The 26,768-nt window shown below is 40.4% G+C and overlaps 1 protein-coding gene across 1 annotated transcript in view; it reads right to left on the reverse strand.

Moving 5' to 3' along the window:
- The window catches only part of ABLIM2 (actin binding LIM protein family member 2), a gene marked incomplete at its 5' end in the record, with an annotated part of 113,988 nt that overhangs the window by 59,324 nt on the left and 27,896 nt on the right, over positions 1 to 26,768 (reverse strand). The window contains 3 exons of the mRNA XM_082315586.1: positions 13,679 to 13,772; positions 16,208 to 16,334; positions 21,212 to 21,327. Of these exons, the coding sequence (XP_082171712.1) occupies positions 13,679 to 13,772; positions 16,208 to 16,334; positions 21,212 to 21,327 (337 nt within the window). The remainder of the gene's footprint in view (positions 1 to 13,678; positions 13,773 to 16,207; positions 16,335 to 21,211; positions 21,328 to 26,768) is intronic.

Here is a 26,768-nt window from a genome sequence, read left to right on the forward strand (position 1 = left end):
AAGTAAACCCTTGCTTCACTTAAAACAGGACCGGAAAGCTCTGCAACAACGTACATACAACCACCTTTTCTCATTTCTCATAACTTCAGGGCTTGAACTAGATAAAAGAAGAATGAACTTGATGGGACAAATGTGAATCACATCATTTAAAGCACAATTTGAAGACCATAAGGGCTGTTATCCTAAAGTCTGCAATGCAGTATGAACACCAGGCCTGGCAAACATGCAACACTAGCAAAACCGGAGAAATTCATACCGGAAGGAATAACCTTAACTAGTTAAGGTTGGGTTTTAAATTAGCTGTCATCACTCAGGAAAAAGATACTACATTACTGCAGACAGCTCAGCAAAAACCTCTGCTCATTCTCTGGCTATGGCTGCAATAACTGATGAAGTGGTAGAATATATAAAAGATGATATGTATAATAATTGTAACTCTATCACAATGACATTGCTTGTCTGGCCTCTCATGCCATTGCTAGGAGTGTGACTGATGTCATTTTACTGCAGTTGATGAACGACAACTGCTTATGGATTGACATATGAGGGATTGAACCAGAGCAGCCTAGAGCTCAAAGCATGAGCTGAGTCCTGGAAAGAAGACTCAAGATTTCTGATGATTCTCTCACCAGTGAAGCCTACACACATCTTATCTCACTGCATTACTCACTTAGTAAAGTAGGTAGTAAATCATAGAATAGTTTGGGTTGGAAGGGACCTTTAAAGGTCATCTAGTCCAACCCCCCTGCAATGAGCAGGGACATCTTCAACTACATCAGGTTGTTCCCCGACGGGGAGCCAAAACAAAAAAAAAAATTTTTAACAGTTGGACTCGATGATCTTAAGGGTCTTTTCCAACCTTAGCGATTACATGATTCTATGATTCAGATCCTTGAATGACCTTGAATGTTTCCAAGGATGGGGCATCTACCACCTCTCTGGGCAACCCATTCCAGTGTTTCATCACCCTCATGGAAAAAATTTTTTTCCTTGTGTTTAGTCTAAATCTACTCTTCCTTAGCTTAAAACCATTACCCCTCGTCCTGTCACAACAGGCCCTGCTAAAAAATTTGTCTCTATCTTTCTTATAAGCCCCCTTTACTGAAAGGCTGCAATAAGGTCTCCCCGCAGCCTTCTCTTCTCCAGGCTGAACAACCCCAGCTCTCTCAGCCTTTCCTCACAGCAGAGGTGCTCCATCCCTCTGAGCATTTTTGTGGCCCTGCTCTGGACCCTCTCCAACAGGTCCATGTCCTTCCTGTGCTGAGGACCCCAGAGCTGGACGCAGTACTGCAGGTGGGGTCTCACCAGAGCAGAGTAGAAGGGCAGAATCACCTCCCTCGACCTGCTGGCCATGCTTCTTTTGATGCAGCCCAGGATACGGTTGGCCTTCTGGGCTGCAAGAGCACATTGCCAGCTCATGTCCAGCTTTTCATCCACCAGCACCCCCAAGTCCTTCTCCGCAGGGCTGCTCTCAATCCCTTCATCCCCCAGCCTGTACTGATACTGGGGTTGCCCCAACCCAGGTGCAGGACCTTGCACTTGTCCTTGTTGAACCTCATGAGGTTCACACAGGCCCACTTCTCAAGCTTGTCCAGGTCCCTCTGGATGGCAGCCTGTCCCTCAGGCGTGTCAACTGCACCGCTTAGCTTGGCGTCACCTGCAAACTTGCTGAGGGTGCACTTGATCCCACTGTCTGTGTCATGGATGAAGATATTAAACAGTACTGGTCCCAGTACGGAACCCTGAGGGATACCACTTGTCACTGATCTCCATCTGGACATTGAGCCATTGACCACTACCCTCTGGATGTGACCATCCAACCAATTCCTCATCCATTGAACAGTCCACCCATCAAATCCATATTCCTCCAATTTAGAGGGAAGAAAGAAAGTAGACAAAATCATTTAATGCGTTAAACTTTTAACTATTTGTTTCCTTTCCTGAGAATGAAAAATTTTCAGTAAACTTTTTCCGGGGGAGGGAGAGGCACGGAATCTATCTCATTATCAAAATGCACAGCAGCAATGGACATCTGCTGCTGCTGGGAGTAAAGAATTTGTCAAAGTGGAAAAGGTTAGACTGCTGCAATGATTCAATCATATCAAAGAATATTTTCCTTTTTAAGGGTATAACAGGTTGCTGTAATAGTGCATTACCACTGAGTGTTATCTATTGAGGTAGGTCCAAATCCTGACATCCTCATACTCTAAAATCTCCAAACGAAGTCCTAACTGTACCCTATCCTGAACAAAGATAATGAAAGTCAGCCTACAAAACACTGAGTTTGCTGGTATGCCAAGGCATGGTGCAGTTGCACGGGCCAGAAACAAAGCCAACAAAAGACTGGTATAAAGCGTTCTTAGTTAAAAGCTTTTCACATGGAACAAATTCGTTGGAGAGCTGGGTCTTCACCAGACAACCACCTGTTCAAGCAAAGGGAAAAAGAATAAAGCACAAACCCAACGACAATCAATAAGCCTTTCCATCAGGCTGCTTCTCACCCTGAAATGAAGGACTAAAGCTCTTATGAAAGACATACGACTTGACTGCTGCTATCTTTTTAAGTGGAAGGGAGTTACTATTTGTTTGGGATGGCAAGGGGAAAAATACTTAGGTAGTGATGGGCAGAAGTTTAAAACTTCAATGAGACAATAAATTATTCTCTTTTCTATACTTTGTCTCCATTTCCTGAATAATTTTCATTCACATGGACATTCACATTCATTCATTACAGGGAACTGAGATTTCTTCAGGTGCACTTTGTAAAACAGCTAATAGTAGAAATATAATTCAGTTTAAAGTCAGGAAGTGTGAGAGTGCACCACAGAATGACAGAATAATTCAGGTTGGAAAGGACCTCACGAGGTCATCTAATCCAACCTCCTGCTCAAAGCAGGGCTGGCACTCAATTCAGACCAGTCTGCTCAGGTATTTGTCCAGTCAGATATTGAAAAACTCCAACAATGGAGACTGCACAACCTCTGGGCAGACTGCTCCAGTGCTTAGTTATCCTTACCGTGATTCTTTTTTTTTTCCTTTTATCCAGTCAGAACTTCCCCTCTTTCAATTTATGACAGTCGTCTCCTGCTCTCCCACCATGCACCTCAGTAAGGAGCTTGTCTCCACACCCTTGAAGGCCTCCTTGTAGGTATGGCAATGCTGCTATTAGGTCCCCCTGAAGCTATCCCTTCTCCAGGACAGACAAGTCGAGCTCCCTGAGCATCTCCTTACAGGATATGTGCTCCAGCCACTCAACTGTCATAGTGGCCCTCCACCGAACTAGCTTCAGTTAATCAGTGCCTTTCGGTATCGGAGGGCACAAAGCTGGATGCAGTATCCTACATGTGGTCTGGCAAATGCTCAATAAAAGGGGTTATCTTCAATCTACGGGTTGTGTTCCTGTTGAAACTGCCCTCTATGCTGGTGGCCTTCAGCGCTGCCAGGGCACACTGCTCTCAGGTTTAGCCAACTGCCCACCAGGACCCCAGATGTCCCATATGCATCTCCAAGCACTTATAAGTGCACTTATATGAATATAAGACATCGAAATAAATCATGATGTGCTTGATATACATTATAATGAAACAGAACATAAAATCAAGACATAACTCCTTGATAAATGAATCTCCTACTGCCTTCAGCTTATGTCCATGGATTCATACGAGTAGATCTGAGGATAAAAACACCTTAACACTGGGTAAGGGAAGTTCATTATCTATCATTTTAAATTCAACACTGAGGAGTACGTACCTTCACTGGGAATTTTTTTCAGCATATGCAAATCAAAAAAGGTGGGAAACCACTGAAATCCTTTAGTCGATATTTAATTCATCCTGTTTATACTTATTCATTACCCAGACAACTGTTTTTACTAGGGTATTAAACTATTACGTGAATGAACTGTTCTTTTTCTGAGGTGGCAGAAACGTACAGGAAATGGATAATGAAATACAGGTATAAAAAGGAACTCCAGATATTTATCTTTATGAAATTTAATAAAGTTTTTGAACAAGATACAGCATTTCAACTTTTAATAGCCCACCCAGTGACTGCACTGATTTATGGAGGCAAATTCACAAGTTCTGTAAGTAAATGCAGTTCCCTGACTTTGGCTGAGCTAAGATTCTAGTTCCTGCTCCCAGAACTAGATCAGTCATTATTTAAAAACTCTCTGACCTAACAGCACAAAACTGGCCCAGAAAATCTTCCTATCAAGTTATTCCACCTACTAGGCTGAAATCAGGGGTTGTTCTTGCTTATTCCCACCTGGTAATATAACCCTCTCGTTCTTGGCCAGTGCTTCAACATGAGGTTGTGCGATGAGAGTTTAATCCTAAAGGCTGTGTAAAATCCAGGGCCCACGTGGTTGTCCTTCTGTCTTTATGTCAAGAGTACCCTGGAGAAGGTGTACAACATGGCACCATCAGGTGTTGTTCAATGGCCACACACTCATAACTCTGCCAGTGCATCCACATAGTGGCATATTTGTTATGTGGATTATACTTGCTCCATAAACTTGATTCTATGGGGTATTTTCAAAACAGAGTGATGATATTCAGAAAATCAGATAACCTTTGCTGCTTGGAGTAGAAGACTGTGCTCAGTTACCAGCTTTAAGTGTAACCACATAAAATCTCCATTCATATTTATAGCACAGCTAGAATTTTGCATATGCTACAGAAGAACTTGAAGGATTACTAAGTAACAGGGTATACAATACTGGTTAAGTTAGTAAACAGCTGCCATGTCATCTACTGGGTATGAAGGGACAGGCAACATTATCAAGGCAAACGTATTTGGCAAAATATCTGTTGCTTATGTTATACAACAGTGCCGAGGAGAGAAAAGTGTGAGAGCCAGGAGACAAAGAGAGAATTATGTGGAGGAAAACTCCTACTAATTCTCTTAGTCACAGTGGACCTGACTCACCACTGAGTCACCTCAGCAGTGTGCCAGGGCAAATGAACCGTTTTCAATGGGGTTTACACCAGCGTAAATGTAGTGTAATGTTTTGAATCAATCCTTCTCCTCATCTTCTCCTTACTGGATTCATTTATCATCCCACTAGATGCCAAGAAACAGTCATGTGAAATGTCCAATACATGCACCTGCAGCATGACTTACAGCTTTAGCTGTCTCACATGTACGGTTATTTCATATTGTCTTGGTTCTGGCTCATCCCACTGTACTTTGCAGAGCCTTGAGACTTCCCACCCACATTTGAGTCATTTTTACTGCCTCCCACACACTCTTTAGTCTTCCAGGTATAAAGTGCAGATCGAATGTACCAACGGGGACATTTATTTCAGAATGATAGTAACTTACTATATACTGGACTCTCAGAAGAAGTTTCTAATGCTTGTGGGAGAAATAAAAAAATAAGTAAAAAACCCTAAAGGGAATAATTAAGAAAGACTAGAAAGAAAAATGAGCACTGTTGTAACTGTAATCTCATTCTGTGACGTCTGCAAACAAGTTCTGACTCAGGAGCAAATTCAGCCCTGAAACAGTCAGGCAAAAGCTGGAAAACGCCAATAGAGCATTTTTTCTACAGAATTTGGTACATGATCTTGTAAACCAAAATGCTTAAAATCACTGATTTTGCACTCAGTTGCTTTTGTTATGCAATGAGTGATCTGCCCCTTTTGTCTTTTTCTTCTCGGCTTTGCAAATTTTTCTTGCCACCCACTGAGACTGGCAGAGGCTTCTGTTTTCCGTTTGCTCAACAGCCTCCTTCATTTCTTTTCCACTTTCCTCTCCCACTCCTTAAAACCCACTTACGGGCCAAGACAAGCTGCAGCTGGCTCTCACTTCTGCCATCCCTTGCTAGGGGAGAGGGAGCAAAGGAGAAAGATGATGTGCAGACATATTCCCCTTCCTTTTTGACTTTGCAGCTGTGGATTTAGCCCATCCATTTCAGATGGGAAGAATGAAGCTGCAACCAACACCGAACAGCCCTGGAGAGGCAGCATGATTTATCAGATGAAGCAGGCACAGCTCTTTTCACGCTGGTCGTGGTGATCCAGGCTGCAAACATCTGAGGACAGAAGCTGTCTCTCATTCCATGCCTGACTAAGGACTGATATTTTGGATCCCCAAATTTAGCTGGGACTGGAAATGCTGCTGTCATATGCAGAACAGACATTAATAGTCCTTCCTGGAAGTAGGAAGTTGCTACTTTCAGACTCGTCCACACATTTCCAGTTCAAGGTACCATTCAGAAGTCCTTACTTTCGGGGGAAAAAAGAAATTTGAAGCAGCACAAAAAATTCTGCATGTTGGCAGGATAAAAAAAATCTTAAAAATACAAGAAACGAGTCACATAGGCTGCTTTCCTGCTGTTAGCAGACACACCAAGCCATTGTCACATGGGCCAGAGCATCCGAGAGATACTTCATCAACAAAGCCAATTGTCACTAAGTGCACTTACTGCTGCACCACTGTCATGGTTACCGGAGAGAGCTGGAGGGAGGCGCTTGTGCTGTTGGCTGGATCGTGGGTAGGCACGAGTCAGAAGACCACCAGAAATGAAAGAAATTATGCAAAGTAATAGGATGAGGAATTGAAGACATCCAAAAAGTGCAACGTTTCACACTGTCAAAACATTCAAATGCCAGCAAATAGTACTAGATAATAATGCACCACCACAGCAACACATTGCTTAGAAAGGCATTGCAACTGCCACACTGTATGCTGTTTGTGTCTGAGGCTCAGAAGGTATCACAGCGACTGCTGGAATCACTGCTTTGATGCTTTAATTAATCAATTAAGATAGTTTAAGATAGTTAACTGGTATTACATTTTTGTATAATGGGAAAGGGCAGCGGACACCATTCACCTGTCTGCCAGGCTCAAGAGTCAAACTAACACATACAAACCCATGCAGGCACAAATGCACAGCAGCACTACCAGGGACTTTTTCCATACATACAAGAGAAATCCTCAACAGAAAAGCAAGCAAGCAACTGAAAAAAAACCCACAAAACCTGCAACAGTCATTCTTTCTTCGCTATCAACCAGTTTCCCTCAAATTCTGAACTTCTCTGTTGTTGTTATTCAGAAATAGTTTGCAGAATCCCTTACTTTGGTAAAAATGTAACAGGCTTAAGCTACCACCAAATGCTCTTCAGTGATCTTTCTCAATAAACCTAAAAACTGATTTACAGGGTAAAACTTATGCATACAGTTCCTTTTAATATGTACTGTTTTTTCCTGACATATCAACAATTGTGAGGTTTTAACAGCTCAGATGATAGTAAATATGGATAGGTGTAGCTCTGTATCTCTTTCTGGAGAGAAGAGGTGGTTGAAAAAGGGAAAGGATGAAGGTGGGAGAAAGATAAGGTGAATGTACCTAAAACAATACAAATGGACTACAGAAAAGGCTAAAAGCTAAGGTCAAACACATTTGCATTGCTATTTATATGCTTGTTGATAGTATTTTTAATGATGCCTGTTTTAAAGCAGAAAGTCTAAGTCAACTGTCAATTAACACTTACCCAGCCAAGTTCAGATACTATGCACTGATGATTAACCTGCCTTTGCAAACCAGAAGCCTCATATGAATGCAAGTGGCACCAAAACAGAGACTGTTCTCAAGCTGCAAAATGCCTTGCATCTCTGCAAACACTATGCATCGAAAGTGCTAGTTAATGTTTCCTACCTTAGATGGTTTCCTTTTGCAAGAGCTAATGCTGATCTATTTAGATGTATCCTTTCCAACAGTTTTCCTTCTTCTCTTGTGATGGGAGAAAACTGGCGTAGGGAGCAGTTTCTCACTGAAGACTAGCACTGACACCTGGATCCTTTTGCTGCTCTGACAGCCTTCGCAAGGCTGCCCATGCTACTGGAAACCCTTCCTTCGTATAGACAGAGCCGCTTTTATTGCACGTTTCAGTACTAATGCCTATATTACAAGCTCCTCAAGTACCTTTCACACATCACTAGGTTTTGTTGTTAGCGAAACAGCAGGGTAACAGACATTTCAGAATGAACCATTCTTCCACACTGCAGGCAGAAATTTGTACACCCTGCTGCAAAGAATTAGTCTCGTCTCCCTGCTATACCGAGACTTTTGCAAAGGGAAAGGCAATTGATTTACAAAGTAGATGTGGGTGCAAACAAAAGCAGCTCAACCCTAGCGCAAAGCAAAAAGCAAACTACAAAAAATAAAAAAAATAAGATTCATGTTTTAATTAATAAGTCACTGAGGTATAAGTGGCATTTAATTGACATTTCTAGTCTCATTCCTGTCTAGTGCCTACTGCATTTGTTCCCTTAAAGTAACATACAGTTATGATTAATAGATTTAAAAAAAATATATTGATTATGCTTTTCTAGACATTTACACATACATGTAAACCAGAAAAATGTTAACCCTTTCTTCCCCCATGTACACTGAGTGCCATGCTGCCATGTTAGGATGTCAGATACAGCAGTTGGACCCATTTTTCTGTTTAGTACGCGATACAGCCATTTTCACCAGCACTCATAGGACACATTTACACCACAGTCATGTAGCTGTAAGTCACGGGACAGTTGTAGACGTAAGTCTAGTCAAGTGCTGAAAATACCCCTCAGTGCTTACAGAAGCCGCAAGAGACCTCTCCAAAAGCATAACTTCCAACATGTTACATTGTCAACTTTTATTCACATGAAATTCAAAACACCAGCTAGTAGCGGCAGAAATCCAGTTTGTTCATCAGCTACCAATACACTTGGTCGTGGAGGCCTGCTAAGAGGCAGCTAAGCCTGGCCATCACTGGGCTGCAGTTGCCTATCCAAGCAATCACACCCGATCCCCTCACAGCCTATACCGCGTTTGCCATCAAAACATCCCCAGAAGGTTATCTTTGGATATGAAGGCTTCTTCTAACAACCTAGGCTTCCTCTAATAACATCATTAGCTGAAACAGCAGATGAAGAGAAACCCTCCCACCAAGTGGTATCTTCCTACAGGCAGTCAATGTTAACGAAGCCACAGAAAAAAACACACTCAGTGCGAGATATACCAGGGAAAGTATTTTCTTTAGAAACAGTGCAAGGGGTTACTATCACTGCACAAGGTAGTGGGGAGGCATCATCTGGAGTACAGTGTCCATCCATGCTGAGAGAAGGTGGTTCCAGCTGGGAACAGACGGTGAGAAGGTCCACCAGCATCGCCAGAAGAGCCTGGAGCCGACTTTATGAGCAGAGGAGAATACAGTTCATTCAGTTTTGCAAAACAAAAGTTGGGAGGAACTAAGACTGTTCTCCATAAATTCTCCTCAGAGTTCATCGATTAAAGGGGAGAAGATCAAAAAAAGCTAAAAATCAGTCTGTATCAGAAGAATTAATAACTATACAGAGACCACTTACAAACAGAGCATTTGCTGGAATGGAGTTTCTAAGTATTGGATGTTAAGGAAACCCAGGCATGTTCCCCAGGAGACCAGGAGGAGTCACTGGCTGTCACACAGCTCCTCCACGCACCTCAACAGCCTTCCAAGGCTCTGCACGGCTTGTCGTGTGGGAAGGACCGGGAGGCAGGCAACCCTCCTCCGCCTCCTCCGAGCAAAACACAGCTAGAAGACTGATTAAAGATCACGAAACAAATAGAAAGCATTTTCTTGATTGAAAGGGGTTTGTATCAGGCTCTGAATTATCATGCAAAATATAGTATATTTTTAGAAAAAAGGCAACTACACTTCTTCTGTCTATTTTTATGATATGCTCATTGGCACAAGTTGCAATTTTAATTAATAAATAACTGCTTGTGATAGAAAAAGAGAGAAAAAAATATTTTTAGTACCAAATGCAGAGAAATAGATTGCAACACAACAAAAGGGAAATGGCTGGTTATAAAAATCAATGGCTTGTTATTTTAAAATGTGTTTATTTTCTGTGTTATTGCATGATTTTAGCTATTGCTGGATTGGGAACGGAGCTATAGCATAAGCACTAAAATAAAGCCTTTTTCTCCCTAAAGGTTTTCAGTCACACTGCATTTTAAGCCAAACTACAAAGTAAATTCCAGCCACTGCTTGCTCCCCATTTAAGATGGTAGGTTTATCAATATATATGGTCGAGGATAAAACATAGTAATTTCTAGGAGAGGACTGATGTTGCATTGAACAGTGCTCTGTATGCTTCACAAGCAAAGCAAACCTTGCCCATAAAAGCACTGGTGGGCAGGGTTTTTGTAAAAAGAACAGCAAAACTGTTGCCTTTAAAAGCAATAGAAGAATTTATGGTCTCCGTAAATTAGCTGCTCAGTCCCTTTTGTAGCTTTCCCAGTACAAGTTCCCTGGGAGACTGGGGGCAAGCCAAGGTGGACAGGAGGGGAAGAAAGAAACAAGAAAGGAATTATAAACAGAGCTATCCTGTGTTTAAGCCCATTTACTACATGGAATGAATACAGCCCTCAGAAAATGGGCTGAAGACAGAATTTAAGTAACTAAATCATCATTGTATTTGGCTGGCAACCTACAAAAACAGCCATATTTTTACAAGTTATCAGTAACACACTAGTTGACTCTCCCTTCCTCCTCTGCTGAATAAACACTTAAAACGAACAAGTGTTGGAAAGGCAGACAATATTATAAAATCCGGGCACAGAATAATTGTGGAAGCAGCTGTCCCCCTGACATTATCACAGAAATCAGAGATGGAAAAAATCCTATTAGGTCATATAGTCCCTCCCTTTGTCATTGCAGGGCTGTTTCCTAATGTAGATTTTCCAGCGCCTTGTCCAATCTTGTTTTAATATGATCTAAGTGATAGCTTCCAGCAGCTCCCCTGGGAGACTATTCCTCTGCCTAATAAGTATTGCTGTCAAGATTCTCCCCCACTTTAATAGCAATTTGCCCTATTATTTCTGTGTATCTCTAGATTATATTCAAGATGGTAAAAAGAAATACTGAAGTTTTGAAAAATGTTTCAGGATATCAGACAATTCCACAAAAAATACATCTCACAACAAAAAGCAGCCATGGCAACTTTTTCTTTTATCTGTCCTCCTGACCAGGAGATACAGAAACGTACCAGCAAGCTGGCCAGTGACAAACACACACCGAGTTTGATACCAGACAGATGGAAGAATCAGCCCCAATTCCAAGCCTTTCGAAGTCCGTCAGCTGCAGACAAACAACAAATGACTTAACCGTGTTAGCTACAGATACGGTCTCTGCGTTCTTTCAAATCTGTTTGCTTAGGTCATGACTTTTAGTCTAGCTTCCTAATGAAATGAGGTGTGCATGCTACCTCCTCATCTGACTGCTCTCCACGGTCAACACTGAAACTCAACAGCCATTTAAACTGATCCCTTACAGAGGTCCAAAGGCTCATGGAAATCACAGGCTGATCACCGTGGAAGGAGCCTCACACTGTGCGTCACCTCTTGACCATGTAAACAGGCAGTGGAAATGCAAAGAAAGCTCTCGAGATATTTCAAGGGGAAACGCAGGGGATGAGAACAGGTATTTTGGGAGACCTCATGAGGAACAGCACCTATCGTGACAGCAGAATGCTAGGACATAGGACATTCACCCATATTCAAGGTTCATTAGTTTTGTTGCACTCAAACCAACATATTGTTTTATACGATCTTATGGAAAGAAGATTATAGACCATAAAGTTTTCAGGTTGTTGTAACAAGCCTCCAGACATTAAATATCATTGTACCTGTTCAAATCCATTGCCTGCTTCACACTAACTTCATCCTATCTCTCCTATTCGACAGTGACACTATCTGATACTGCTGTGCTTTTACAGATCGTGAAAGTCCTTTCTCCTCATGTCTTTTAAAAAAGGTTTCAGAATCTTGCATGAGTATTTTTTTCCACAGTTAAATGCCACAGACTTCAATCAAAGTCTCTCCCACAGCCTGCACCAGTACCAAAGTAAGAGGAGAATCAATGCTACAGCACTGTCATCAGAGGAACACTGGGGAAGGGGAGAGGAGGGGGACACACATGCACTAACCGAAAACATCACCTAGAACTACAATGACAGATGTAATCAGTCATGGTAAAATTCCTACAACAGCTTTAAAGAATTAACTTTTCGGAAGTTTGTTACTGGTCCATCTATAATAAAAACAAGGAAATCTCCTCCTGTTCAGTATGCTCTCGCCAAGCAATTAGAAGAAACAGATAAAGCCACATGTGCCCCCAGGTCCCACAAATCCAACTCAGCACTGCTACCACGCAAATCTTCTTTTTAACTGTTCCTTCTTTTCATCATCCACAGAGACAGTACGGACCCAGTTCTTAATCACATCGCACCACATGCTATTGTTTAACCATATTGCGGGTAAAATATTACCAAATAAAAGGAGTATTTTTGTACAGACATTTCAAGGCAAGAACCAGGACAGAAAACACAGTATTGTGAAGCCAAGAGTCAGTACAGAAATTGGAGCTTCTGTTCTTCTCCCATCTTAGCATTAGTCACTCCCTGTAACATGCTATGGGTAAATGCACCCCAAATTTGCTACAGCTTTTGCTGCGACACTCTTCTCTCTGAATTCACCTCTCTCTTTATCACATCAAATGTAAGTTAATAAGCTTCACCTTCCAAAGCCCACCCCCTCTTACTACCTTTCATTCAGTGTCAAAGGCTGACACCTCTGAAAACATGTAGCAGCTTCCACTGGTGACGCCTTACATTTTTGAAGGTTTTTTTAATGTTTTCTTCTGTTTTGCCTCTCCCACTTGAGAGGGCTGTCTGTAAATACTGAGAAAGCTGTATTTATGCTCTTTCAAATCCCCTATTAGAAGCCTGTTTTCTGAAATGTCTGTAAAAACATTTGATAATGGAAAAGCCTCCCATGCCTAACCCTAACACCATACCACACCATCTAGTATGAACTCATTGTTTCCTTCCACTTGCTTCTCAGGCCCTTCCATAGCTATAATTGTCCACCATTTGGATAGTTAAGTCTTTGTACGACTCCTAGCAGATCCTTCTCTGGTGGAAGTCCTTTGGGACTTCTCTGGGTGTTCTTAACTGATGAAGAGAAAGGAGTGAACCAAGTGAGGTAGGGAACCTTTCTTCTTAACTCCAGGACTGCTAAGGCTTCACAAGATACAGGGAAAGGGCAGAAAGAAAAAGTGGATAAATAATAACATTGATTGGATAACCATACAGTTAGATCCAAGGATAAATTCTATTTAAATCAAAGGAATATAACCATTTCTGAATGTGGGTCAGTTATGTGGAAATCTCTTTTGCATAAAGTATAAACATTCACCTACACTAAACAACCTCCTTGCTCTTTAAAACAACAAACTCAAAACCACCTTGAAACATAGCTCATTTTTGGGTGCAAAAATATATTTCAAATTATTTAGTTTTTCGGCAGCTTCACCATAACTCTGGGGAACATAAAACAGAATCAAAGAACAGAACTTACAAAATAATTTAGTGTAAGTATTAAAATGTGCCTGATAACCCATTCACTTATTACTTCTGATACCTGAACGTTCTCCAGTACCACAAACATCCATTTAGGGAGTATGTGTATTATTGAACCATTAAGAGAAGGAACAGAAAAGAATTATAGAGAAAGTTCCTAGTATTTCACAAAAGTCACATTAAACTGCTGCATTAAGACTCATTTGTGAGCATATTACTAGACCAAAAAGAGCAAGTCCCTTTGTACACTTTGAGATGTGTTTGAATGACAGGTTCTCCTTACCTCAAGCACTCTTCCTGTGATATACTTTGCACAATTGTCACATCTGATACCAAACTTTGCATGATAGTCCGTTTCGCAGTATGGAATGCCATCCCTAGGGAAGAAAAACAGGCCATACAGAGATTGCTTTAGGTAGGTTTACTGGGAGATTATACAGTTAAAGTTGTTAATGCTTCAACAATTCACAGGGTGTTTATGGACTTTTCCTCCTCCCAAATACTTGTATTTATTAATTTTGTAGAGAACTGAATAGTTAATGAACTATTCTGGCCCTTCAGAGTCTACCACCATCCCACTTTCCTGCTTTGTTGCTGAATTCAGCCATCGCCTCTCCCCCAGTCACAACATTCGTTCTCTGAGACTCTCACACCTTTTGATAGTGTTACTCATTAAATTCTTCCACGTGTTTCACACTCTGGAAAAAAATACTTATTTCTACATATTATTCTTTCCCTCTTTATCATTTAATTGTACTTAGCTTAGACTTCCGAGTAATTTCTCATCTGACTATCTTGACTGTAAACCAAGTTTTGATTAACACTTACGTCTACTGACATTCTTGACTGGACTTGCTTAAAGACAGTCATGGATTAACCAACTTGGGAACCTGCTCCATGGAAGCCAGTAATGACTAAGAGACTTCAACCTGAGCAGCAGAAGAGATGTTGCAGTACGTTCATGCATGATGTAAGCAGTTATTTCACCGCCACAACTGATTTAAGATAATGTACAATTTAAGAATATGAGTAATAAAACCAGGAGTCGTACCTTTTCTTCTAAAAAGTCAGAACCAGAACACTTGGGCTATTGCTCTGAAATGAACCTATTTGTTAATTTCACATTTACACCACAATTTTACAAAATTTTACATTTAGGCCACTAAACCGATGAATGAAAATAAATTACTCTAGAAGAAACTGGAGACTCTTCTGTTTCAAAGTGCAAGTTAAACATAGAATCATAGAATAGTTTGGATTGGAAGGGACATTTAAAGGTCATCTAGTCCAACCCCTCTGCAATGAGCAGGGACATCTACAACTACATCTGCTTGCTCAGAGCCCCATCCAACCTGACCTTGAAGGTTTCCAGGGATGGGGCATCTACCACCTCTCTGGGCAACCTGTGCCAGTGTTTCACCACCCTCATTTTAAAAAATTTCCTCCTTATATCTAGTCTGAATCTACCCTCTTTTAGTTTAAAACCATTACCCCTTATCCTATCATAACAGGCCCTGCTAAAAAGTTTGTCTCCATCTTTCTTTAAGCCCCCTTGAAGTACTGAAAGGCCACAATAAGGTCTCCCCAGAGCCTTCTCTTCTCCAGGCTGAACAACCCCAACTCTCTCAGACTTTCTTCATAGCAGAGGTGTTCCATCCCTCTGATCATTTTTGTGGTCCATATTTAACATAGTTAAATATGTTTAGTGTACTATGCTAAAACAGCCCATGATCAGACAGATTTATTAGCAGAGGAATAATTTTATTGGACATTTCCCTGGAGAAGCATAGAAATTAATTTTATAGCATACAAGTTGGATAGCTTAGAGACTAACCTATAAGTTATCACAATAATTAATTGAATTAATTGAAGCAAGGATGTTTCTTCTCTTGAGTTATTTTGTTTGGCATTTAGCTTTTTTTAAAAGAGGATTTCACAATAACTGTATCTTTACAATTTATGGGGTTTTTTTATTATTAAATAACAAGCAAAAAAGCACTGTACCAAAATACAGCAGAGCAGCATAAAATTTGAGATAATGCAAAACCTTATTTAAGAACACCCTTTTATTAAATATTGTTTTCTCAGCCTCCAGTGCAAGCTGTGAAATTAAATGTTATACTTGTATTAATCTAAATCCAAAGAATTGTTGAAAATCAGTGGGGACATTGGCTCTGAAACTCCATCATCTCTGGGCACTGATGACTGAGTTAGCTGTTTAGGAAAATTTCATTGTATCAACACACTTCTCCGAAGCAGAAATTAATCCCAGGTGCTTTGGCCAGTGAAAGCCCTGGATCTCACCACACTGATATGAGTGTTGACATCGGACTTGGTCTGCATGTGTGCTTTGTGCTGCCTCTCATTGCTGTCATCACATTCAGTCCAAATCTGACAGCACGAGGGCCTGGAGCAGTGCAAAATCATGGTACGTACCTCCTTAATGAACTTTTTGAGAACACTTCTGCTTATGTGAAACACATGGAAAGGATCATATCTGCTTGTTCACATTACAGCATCACATAGAGCAAAGTCAAACATAGCTAACTAAGGGCATACTCCACCCATTGCCTTTCTATAGCTTTGGCAAGTCCCACTCCAGGTAAATGAACAAATTCTACTTTTCTTAATTTTGATTTTAATTTTCCTGCGTTTAATACAATTTAGATAATAATTTAGGTAATAATCTCTAATCTTTTATATATCTCCAAACACTCATAAACACAAACTAAAGGATACGCAACACTGAATTAATTATTTGGTACTAAAAGAATGCTGAAAATGAGTGAAAATGCTCCTCCACTCAACTTACTTGCTGATGTACTCTGCATTCAGTAGCTTTCCGCATATATTGCACTTAAAACAGCCCAAATGCCAGTGTTTGTCCAAGGCAACCAATGACTGCCCATTTTTTATTTCTGAACCACAGCCCCCACAATCTGCAAGAGAAAAATCCAATATGAGTGAATCACACACTTTAGATGGTCACGCTACAATACCGGTTACTGCAGCATGAGGATCCACTGGTGTCCTAGTAACAGCTTGTGCAGGCTCTAAAGCTCGCTGCTGGCTGCTCACTGATGGATGACAAGTGGTGCTGCCCTAATATTGTCCTAACATTGCTAGAAGACATGAATCATTCAAAGAAAAAACTCATGACTTAGGTTTCCTAGTGACTTAGGTTTTAACTCATTTATACTGTTTTAAAAGATCCGAAGCTTTGCTGATTAAGTTTTCAAGCATCACAAATCACCCCAATAAAGTTAATAAAAAGAGACCTAAAAGTCATGAGATTAAAACAAATAATTGAACCTGCATATTAGACTTTGCTTCTGGATCTGAAAGCTTTACTCATAGTTCAAAATTCTTTTTGCAGCTGTGGGAAAAACTACGCTGAAATTCTGATGTGAACTTTTATAACCAGGAAAAAAACACCAATATTTGAGAGGCATTACAAATTCCTGAGTAGCAGTGACACTGCAACATGTGAAAGTGATGGCTAGCTATTTATTTATTATTTATAGAAATTCACTTATATAAAGCTCCAAAAAGTTGTAAGGACAATTAAATGCAACACACGTCATAACTGGATAACATAAGCTAAGCTATGTTGGTTACACAGGTTATGCATGAAGTAGGTATGCTCCTCAGAAAAAGTAATTGAGTACAAGACTTTTTTGGGAGTTTGGCTGCTTTTTGTTTGTTTGGTTGTTTTTTGTTTTTTTTTTAATGATGGATGCTTTTGATTATGGTAGTAAAAGCCAAATCCACTCTTAGCTTCCATGCCAACAGTCCACCAGTGAGGGCTCTGTTTAGGGAAGCTACATGGACATGGGATCTGAACCTGGTTCTCTGTATCCTACATGAATCCTCTATAACCCTACAGGGTCCAGCTCTCATTCATTCTTCACTCTCTACAGATTTCAATCTATGTATAATTTTCTTACAAAATGTTAAAATAGTCAGAATATGTGGAAAAGTAGGTATAAACATCAGTAATAAACTTATTCTAGTATCAATATCTTGTAACCCTTCTAATCCTCCATATGATTATATATTTCATCTTATAGGAAAATACGTTGGTTTTTTTTTTTTTAATTCTTCATATATACCAACAATTTGCTAGAGAAAAGACAAACCCTGAAAGACAATTGAAGAGTCATTTAGAGATGCCAGAAGCGAAAAAAACCACAACAATGTCTTGCATGGAACAGAAAGATACACAAAAGCATTAAAAAAGATTTATCTAGCTATTAAGAAAGAACTTCAAACATAGGATCTCATTAAAAGATTTAAACAGTCCTCTTAAAAACTTTCTGATTTAAGATTCTATTTAGTTGGTTACGTGACCCTAATGAGACACTCTGTTAGTGCAATTGCAAATGTTTAATTTCTGAGTGCACAACAATAAAGGATAGTTCTTATTTTCCTTTAGTGGATTTGGAATGGATTAAGGGAGTAATAATACATCTCTCTAATGTCACCCTGTAGAGCACCGATATGTGGAAACCAGCCCAGCACAAGTGTGCACCACAGATCAGAACATTTGAGTTTTGCTAATAATAGAGAACATTTGGGTGTGTGCCTGGATTTAGTCCCACAGGACAATAAATACTGCAGTATCTATTCTTTAATTCTATTCAGATTTTTTTTTGTGATCTCCCTTGCAGCAGGGGTTCATCTGGTAATCTAATTTAATCTCACTGCTTGAGGGTTTATTTCACAAACTTAATACAACACTAAAATGTGCTCAGATGTCACTCACCTTCCATCTGGTTTAAGCTTGGGTGAGCAGAAAGGCAGCATTTTGTGAGCTACTTTTTTATTCCTAACTGTTGTTTTCTCTGTTAAATTCCAGATAATTACAAACAAATATTGTGGTTGCTATGCCAACAGTGCCTATTGATGCAATGTCCTTGTCTTCCTGTCTTGGATGCAGCATCCTTTGGTGACTCACCTAATTTCAACCAATAACTCTGCAGAACACATCCATTTGCTGCTACATGTTGACATTCTTCCCTGAGTACTCTTTCAACATCAACACTGCCACAAGAGGTTTTCACAGCTAGCATTTTATAAAAGAAACAAAACAGGTAGCTAGGTATTTATATAATAAAAAATTCAAGGACTCAAGAAAAAAGCAAATATTTTTGACATTCTTCATTTCTTGCAAATGTAATACACAAAGGAGGTCAAAAACAAACTGGGAGGATGAAAACAGAAGGACTGGTCAGAAGGGGCAGTGATGTTGGGAGCTCGATGAGTCCCAAGAGATCTTCTGAAAGCATTCTTGAGCTCAAGTCAGAGATAAATAGGCTGACAAATAACATACAGAGTACGTATCAGGCAGTTCTGAGCCAAGAGCAAAACCAGCGTAACAGCAAGTCAACATATAACTTGGTCCTTGACTCAGCTTGCTTGAAGTCACGTATTTTTATGCACTACTGTTCTTTTATAAAAAGAATTGTTTGTTTAAAACATTAAGGTCTTTTTTCAAGAAGACTGTTGTTAAAACAAGGAGACACTAACACCCTTTATTGCTTTGTGTAATATGTAGCACAGCTACAGACAGCCATTCTGGACTTTCAATTTTCCAGTTCAACCAAGATGTCTCTGACACTGCTTGTTTATTCCTGAAACACTGGTTCTAGCCTAAGGATTAGTAAGCCCTTGGAAAACAGCTGTTATTACACATTGCTCTTTCACATTTACATATTAATCTGAATGTTTCCCAAATTCTTTATTATCTTTTTAGATATTTGGTTATTTTTTTGTATATTGTCATTGGTCAGGCTCTGACACATCCTGCTACATATACATGCACGCACCTCCCTGTATTTGTGGCTGCAGTGCTTCCCGTTGACCCATCAAAGCTCTACTCCCCACACCAAGGAGGGATTTCATACCATTGCTACCCAGTTTCCCCGAAGTGCATGAGCTCTGCAGCTCCTGAGCCAGCTGGGTGCTACATGTCACCATGACATCAGAAGATGCTGCCCTGCAGTAGCACTGCAAGACACGGGGGAAAAGGAGTACGGAAGAGAGAATGGACATAGTCTACACAGGTAAGGAAGATATTTATCTGGGATCCTGGCAACCTCATGGCACAATTTACTTCCAGACCAGATATGGACCTCAGTTTGCCCTTTAAGAAGCCATGGTATCTATGAGCTCACCCCCATCACTCCATCATTTGAGAAGCAGAGCTGGTAGTCTCAGGTGAAGACCAAATCAAATTATTTTAGAAGTCCAGTCTACCATGTGGCAGATATCCAGGTTTAAACCAAGACTCTTATCTGAATCCACTAAAACCTGTAGCAAGCAAGATTTCCTCCATTTCTAATGAGTTTTAAAGCAGACTTGTATTTGAGGTTTAAATACTTGCATCTGTTTGAGATTTTATTCAGGGAAAAGCTAAACTTTTGTTTTCCAAGGTCAGGTTTTGCCACAAAGGTACGCTTCCAGTGCTGTCTCTCTTTGAGGCAAGCGGTTTGCTGAGATTTGCAGGTAGCCATGCACTGGGGAGGCTTGGTGCAGCAACCTGAGAGCGCTGTGGAAATGCCACACAAGAAAAACTCTCTATGGTGTGTGTGTGTGTACAGAGAAAGGGAATGTAAGTACATTAAAGGATTCTGTATCACAGATAATCAAATGAAGTCGTTCTGTCAGTACTCAACCAGGCAAATAATTTCCATTAAAGTCAAAGCCACTTTTCCCATATGACAAGGAGACAAACAGATGATAGGCCATTAACGTATGGATCTGCATATGCAGCCAGCCAAGATGGCTGAGGATGATCCATCTCTGGAATAAATGACAAGAGAAAACACCTAAGAGAGCGAGCCATCCCCTCCCATAAAGACAACAGCATTAGCAAGAGAGGAATCAGCACAGCGTTTCTCACTGCATTCACACGCATCTTTTGCTGACAAATCGGAGAAAGGAGATGGTGAAAACTTCTGTAAAAAGACAGATGTGGGGAAAAACAAAGAAAAAAGAAAAAACAGGAGAAATTTCTCCCTGAAGTAAGCTGGATTCCTTATGTACAAAGAAGAGCAATCTATGGGGTCGTTCCTCAGCCATGCCGAATCCAGCTCGATGCGATATGATAGTCATTAAAAATATTTCTGTCTTTGCTGTTTAACTGAATTGCTGTCGACATTTAATTACATATAGGTGGTGGATGAATGTTAAAGTGTGGCAGCTCCTCGTGAACAAATCAGTAGAGGAACAGCGTTCAGAGCAACAATGCCACTCTACGATCTGCTGCAAAAAACGTGTTATGAAAAGACCACATTTCTCCTCTGCAGTGTTTGTATCTTCTGATAGTAAACAACAGTACTGAGGTCAAGGCAAATGTCCCTCTGGCCACGTTGCATACATTAACCCTTCTTGTGTAGTATTTAGCCATGCAGCCACGTCACTGATATTTTCTGAAGCAACCCTGGAATGCTTATAAATGATTAAATATTACATTGGATGTTATTTTAGCTGGAGTTGGACTAAATCCTCAAAAATATTAACATCCCTCTTGTGCCTTTCTCCAAATAATTTGATTTACTCCAGTTTTAATCGAATGTTCTGGGAGGTTCTGTGCATTGTTAACCCTATAATGGCACCATTTGTGCTTCTTTTTAATATCAGACTTCTCGGAAAACTGCCATATACTTGTTCACATGTCTACATTGTATTTCTTGACACCTTTTAAGCAGCATAGTGGTAAAAATCCAGTTAAACATATCAGTGTAAAATTGTGTTCTTTAAACCTGTGCAGACTAAGAAGTACCAACAGAAAAAAGCAAAGCCCCCTACTTACTTCGCAGGTTCTGTACAGGGAAAGAGCCAGTGCTGCTGGAAGGGGGCAGGGAACATTTCTGGCAGATGCACTCCTTCCCATTAAAAGTTACCCGGTCGCCCGCAGGGAAAGGCAGCCTACAACAGAGGAAACAAAAGCATACAGGTTACAGTCTCACATCTTTATCAAAATTCAATATCCTCCCATAAAGGAACTGGTTATTCCTCCGGTTTGTTTTTCTCTACTTGCCCAGTTCTCATTCACGATTTTTCAGCCACTTGGAGGCTGAAGTAGCGAAGGGACATATCAAACAGACAATTGCAAACACAGATGTTACAGCTACTTAGAAAAAAAAAAAAAAATCTAAAGATACAAAAACACACTGAGCACTCAAGTCCAAATCCTTGTGTATCTAAGAAATGTAGTATCAGCAAGGGCTGATCACTAACAGGATCAGTTACAGAATGAAAACAAAAGTGGCATTACAGGGAGTAAGCACAGGCAAATGCAGCTGCTTTTATATTGTCAAAATGCTGCATGAGAGTGATGACTTTTATACATTAAAAAAAACCAGCACTTGTCCTCCCAACTTTGATGATATCAAAGTCCTTCTCTTTATATGCTCAGAAAGCAAATGTCAGTGAACTCTCATAGGAGAAAATATATCCCAGTTATAAAGCCCGAAGTGTCTACATTACTTGTTTGCTCTACTCCACAACAGCTCTCCTTACACTTAATTAAATCCTTCCTTTTTATCAACGTCCTTAAAACAAAAAGCTTTCCGCCGTGAGCTTTCTTGTCTGGGCACAGAAACTGCTGAGGTTTTTTCTCTAAGAGGACCAGATGGACAAATCACTTCCTAATGCAGCAAAGGATGGTGAGGATTCAGAAACACATTTCACTCCACCCAAAGCTCATATCCAACTAAATCCCAAGTGAGCTATTAAAATATGGCTTAAGTGGGGCACAAACATAACGGAAGCCTTCTGCCTCGTGGTGAAGTCCATCTGATCAGATTATTTCATTAACATTTCATTAAAACTCTGCATGACGTTCCCCACAAAGGCTATCAAATTCATACCAATTGAGAGGTTGTCTTCACTACAAAAGCTGCACAGAGCTAAGCATAAACATTATTTTGCTCCCTAAACCACCCAAGAGTGGCTTATTCTACATTTGTGTTGCATTTAAAAGAAAATTTTTATTACTTAAAAAGAGAACAAAAGCAATGCTACCCTTTGTTTCTAGATAATGTTACTAAAATCTATTTTAAACCAGCCAAATAAGTGTTCAATGCTGTCATCTATTTCAGACCACAGGCAATACTTTAAATATTATGAGGATACATGGAGTTTAAATATTGTTATATCTTTGGATATCTGATAATGAATTCTGCTTTTCACCTTTTTTTTTTTTCCTTCACTAATGACCTAATACTCCAAATACTTGCTACCTTCTTACTTGCCTAAAGTTAAGCTAAGGAAAAATATTTTATAGAAATAGCCTTTAAAATTGCCCTGCTCTTTGACACAACTAAATGTTCCGTGTATGATTCTGGTACAAAGAGGCCCAACGCCATGTTAGTACAGATCCTGGAGTCCTAAATGTCCACCTGTTCAAGAGAGGATTTTGTACCATGAATTTTACTCAATAGCCTGACCAGAAGAAGACAACACTGTCTCTAGTTACAACAGACAGGATCTGACAGAGCTGCACTGCTCCAGTCAGCAGCAAGCCTGTCCTGTCTTGCAGCAATCCAGCAGCAGCAAGCTCCTGTGTTATGTACAAAAAAAAGTTCTTTCTAGGTCACAACTGTTATTCGCAATGGATTTTTATACTGCTTAAAGTCACAGAGCCTTCTAATATATGGAATCATAAAAGGGTTTAATGAACATCACAGAACAGTTGAGGCTGGAAAGGACCTCTGGACATCAACCATCAACATACATTTGAGTAAAAATTACCAAATGTGATACGCTTCTATACAGATAATGAAAATTAATGACTAATTTCCAAAAACTGTCTTAACAATGGAGTGATATAATTCAAATGCTGTCCTAGTTTTCTACTGTCAATGTGAAAGGCACCATTTAATCATGTTTTCATTTTAATAAAATGTTACAAAATCAAGTCTAGAACTAAGCTCTATTGATTGACCTGGAAAGGCACAAGGCAAGGAATTTCAACTGTTCCAGAACTGAGACAAGAACTTGTAACTGACCTCCTATGTGTTTTTAGGAAGACATCTCATCTTGATTTACAGGCACCCATATACTTCTTATGGCCACTGGTAATCTATTTTGAATTAAACCCCCACAAAAATGGTAACCTGCTCCACAGATAGAATCACACAACTACACTGCCATACAACTACCCCAGTATCTTTCGTTCTTATGTACAGTTGCATGCCCCGGGCAGGATATTACCATCAAGTATGGTTTGCCATACTCTTTATGGGGAACAAGACTGGGACTCAGCTAATGACCCAACTGGACTTTCATGAGAGGTCTCAGTAAAACGGCAGGTTTGCACCGTTAATAATCCTGGAGATGGCGATGTCCTGGAAGCCATGAACGATTCAATGCTCTGAAGAAGTACCGTGACTACTGAGCATTCTTGTATCTAGTTTATTAGGAGCAGAAGTGAGACGCAAAGTTAATATATTTTTGACTCAACGATTTACCTAACAAAAATCCAGCTGAACACAGAAGCCCATCTGAAACAGATGCACCAAGTATCAAGTAAAGTAGAAGTAAGGACTCTTCATTTTGAATTGGCTCAGCTACATTAGGCAATTAAACAATCTGAAAGAAAATACAGTTAAGACTTAGGAATAGGATAATTGGCCTCCTATAGCACAAAGAGAGAACCAGGCAGATGACACCCATAAATCATGCCAAAGTTCACAGGCACCACAGCATGCCACAGAGCCTCCTTTGGGGTGAGCATGTGTGGAGGCTTTCCTACCCCATAAACATATCTTATTTGGGCTATTTTCTGAAAGTTTAGTAACTACTCAGTGTGCCCTTCCGTTCAGAGGGGAGAAGGCAACAGTTTCACTTCTCTATTAAGTTTTTCACATCTGCAAGATACCTTGCTCTGTAAAAGCAGGGAAATCCTCCTCGGAAGTTGTCCGCCCAAAGGTACAGGCGGACGTTTCCTTCCCTCACTGGTCTTCTAAACCCATAATTAAGTCTCAGCATTTGCTTCACTATTTTGTTCACTGGGAATCCAGAATTCATACACAACACATTTGCCAGGATTTCTGTAACATCTGACCTCTCCCTTTCACAAGCAGCCCTACTTGAGGATTTCAACGCCGGTACGAGTGAAGGCACCGCAGAAGGTGGTAACAGTCAGTTAGCAAGGTTTCAGTTTCTGAGCTTTTTAACTTGTGATCAGGACTATATATAGCATTGTAGGTTAAGAGCAGTGTATCTGCCTTCAAATATAATGACATCTCACAACCAGTCACCCACTGAACATTGCTAGGTATGGGTTTTAATTAGCTACTTATCCTTTTAAAAATATTCAGTGTGATTTTCACAGTTGGATAATCTATTTTTAAAATAAGAATTAAGAGCATCTTTAAAGCAGCTCTCTGAAATGACTTGTAGGATTTTAATACATCTTCTATGATTCGTTTCCCAATGAATTTTGTTTTATCTACCTGCCTACAATATTTGTAAACTCAGAAATGACTGGAGCTGACCAGTCACAAAACAAAATTATATTTTAAAACACCAAACCACGATCAGCCTAATCCAGGGTAACTGTGTGCTGACACTGAAAGGTCTGGACCTGCTCTTGTCCTTCTCTGCACCATGCCTCAACCTATGCAGCTGTGGGCATGTCATTCAAGCTTTCTGGGCCAAAAGAAAATACTCAATTTTTTTCAGAGCAGACAGACAGCATTCTGTTCTTTAAGTTTCTGATCTGACTCTGTGGCTGAACAGTCAACTAAATTTGATATAAGAAAATAGAAGCATATGGTCATGGATGTGGGGAGAGCAGAGCTATCCATTTCAGTAACAGCCTGCAGTTTCACTGGGTCAGGTGTAATGTCAGACTGCAACCTGAGGACAGGATCAAATTCTCTAACTTGTACCTTGTACAATCACATCTCTCAAGGTTGCTCCACAGTGAAAAAATTGACCCAGGATGTTAAACCTGATGAGACAAAGTGGACATTACTTCCCATCCACTGCCTTCATGAATATCATCAAGGGCAAATGCCAAGTCCTGCACCCAGGAAGCAATAACCCGATGGACCAGTACACCTTGGGAGTCAATCAGCTGGAAAACACAAAAAGACATAGGGGTCCGGGTGGACACCAGGTTGAATGTGAGTCAGCAGAGTGTCCCTGCAGTAAAGGCAGCCAACTGCATACTGGGCTGAATTAATATAGTCAGCAGGTCCAGGGAAGTGATCTTTCCCTCTGTTTATCATTTGAGAGACTGTATCTGGAGCAGTGTGCATCATTTTTGGGCTCCTCAGGACACGATTTACTGGAGGAAGACCAGTGGAGGTGGCTAGGTCCAGAGCTGGAGCACAGGACGCATGAGCAGGGGCTGAAGGAGATGGACTTGTTCAGCCTTAAAATGCTCAGGGGAGATCTTACCGCTGTCTAAAACTACCCAATGATGTGTATATGAAATTGGAGCCAGGCTCTTGCCAGAGGTACCGAGTGAAAGCACTAGAGGCAGCGGACATAAGCTGGAACACGGGAAATGCCAACTCAATATAAGGAGGAAAAAAAGACTACCATGAGGGTGCTCAAATGCTGGAACAGGCTGTCCAGAGACTCTGTGGGATCTCCATCCTTGAAGATATTTAAAATGTGACTGGACAATGCTCACAGCAGCCTGCTTGAACTGGACTTGCCTTGAGCCAGGGGCTGGACCACAGGACCTCCACAGGTCCCCTCCATCCTACAGGACTCTAGGGTTACAGGTATGCTCCATGTGTAAACCTGAAGAGCAGGATAGCAAGACTCCTTTGTTCAGGAAGTATCACATATTGACAAACGTGTTTGGTTTTTTACGTCTTACGTATGTATGGTCTGCATAGATGTATTAATACATTTATATAACTTATTCTCACACTAAGACTTCTTCTGAAAATTCCATTTTCAGACGTATTATCACAGGTATGACTACCCATTGCTTTTTGAAAGACTCAATTTCCTGCCTTTTCCCATCCTGCATAAGATACTCCTGAGAGGCATACAGCCCTGTCTCTGACAGCCATATAAGAGCTGCGTGCACAATTTTAATAAAACTCAGCTTCTACTAATACAGATAACCTTAATTTTCTGCCTCTTTCTATTTCACTTTTACAAACGTGAACCTTTTGGAGGAAATGTCTTTGGCAGCCCTCTGGAGAACACAGTCCCTTCCAATTAATGAAACTGTAAGAGTAAGATTGCTCACCCGCTTCCCAGGAATTCAGAGTAAGATTGAAAAATGTTGCAGATTTAACTGCTATGTTGTTATTTTTCTACTCATTCCTAGTTTTAGGCATTATCATCATGGAACACAACAGCAGAAAACAGTTTCACTGGACTATAAACAGCAC

Source organism: Platalea leucorodia (genome assembly GCF_965183815.1).
Source record: "Platalea leucorodia genome assembly, chromosome: 6".
NCBI lineage: Eukaryota > Metazoa > Chordata > Aves > Pelecaniformes > Threskiornithidae > Platalea > Platalea leucorodia.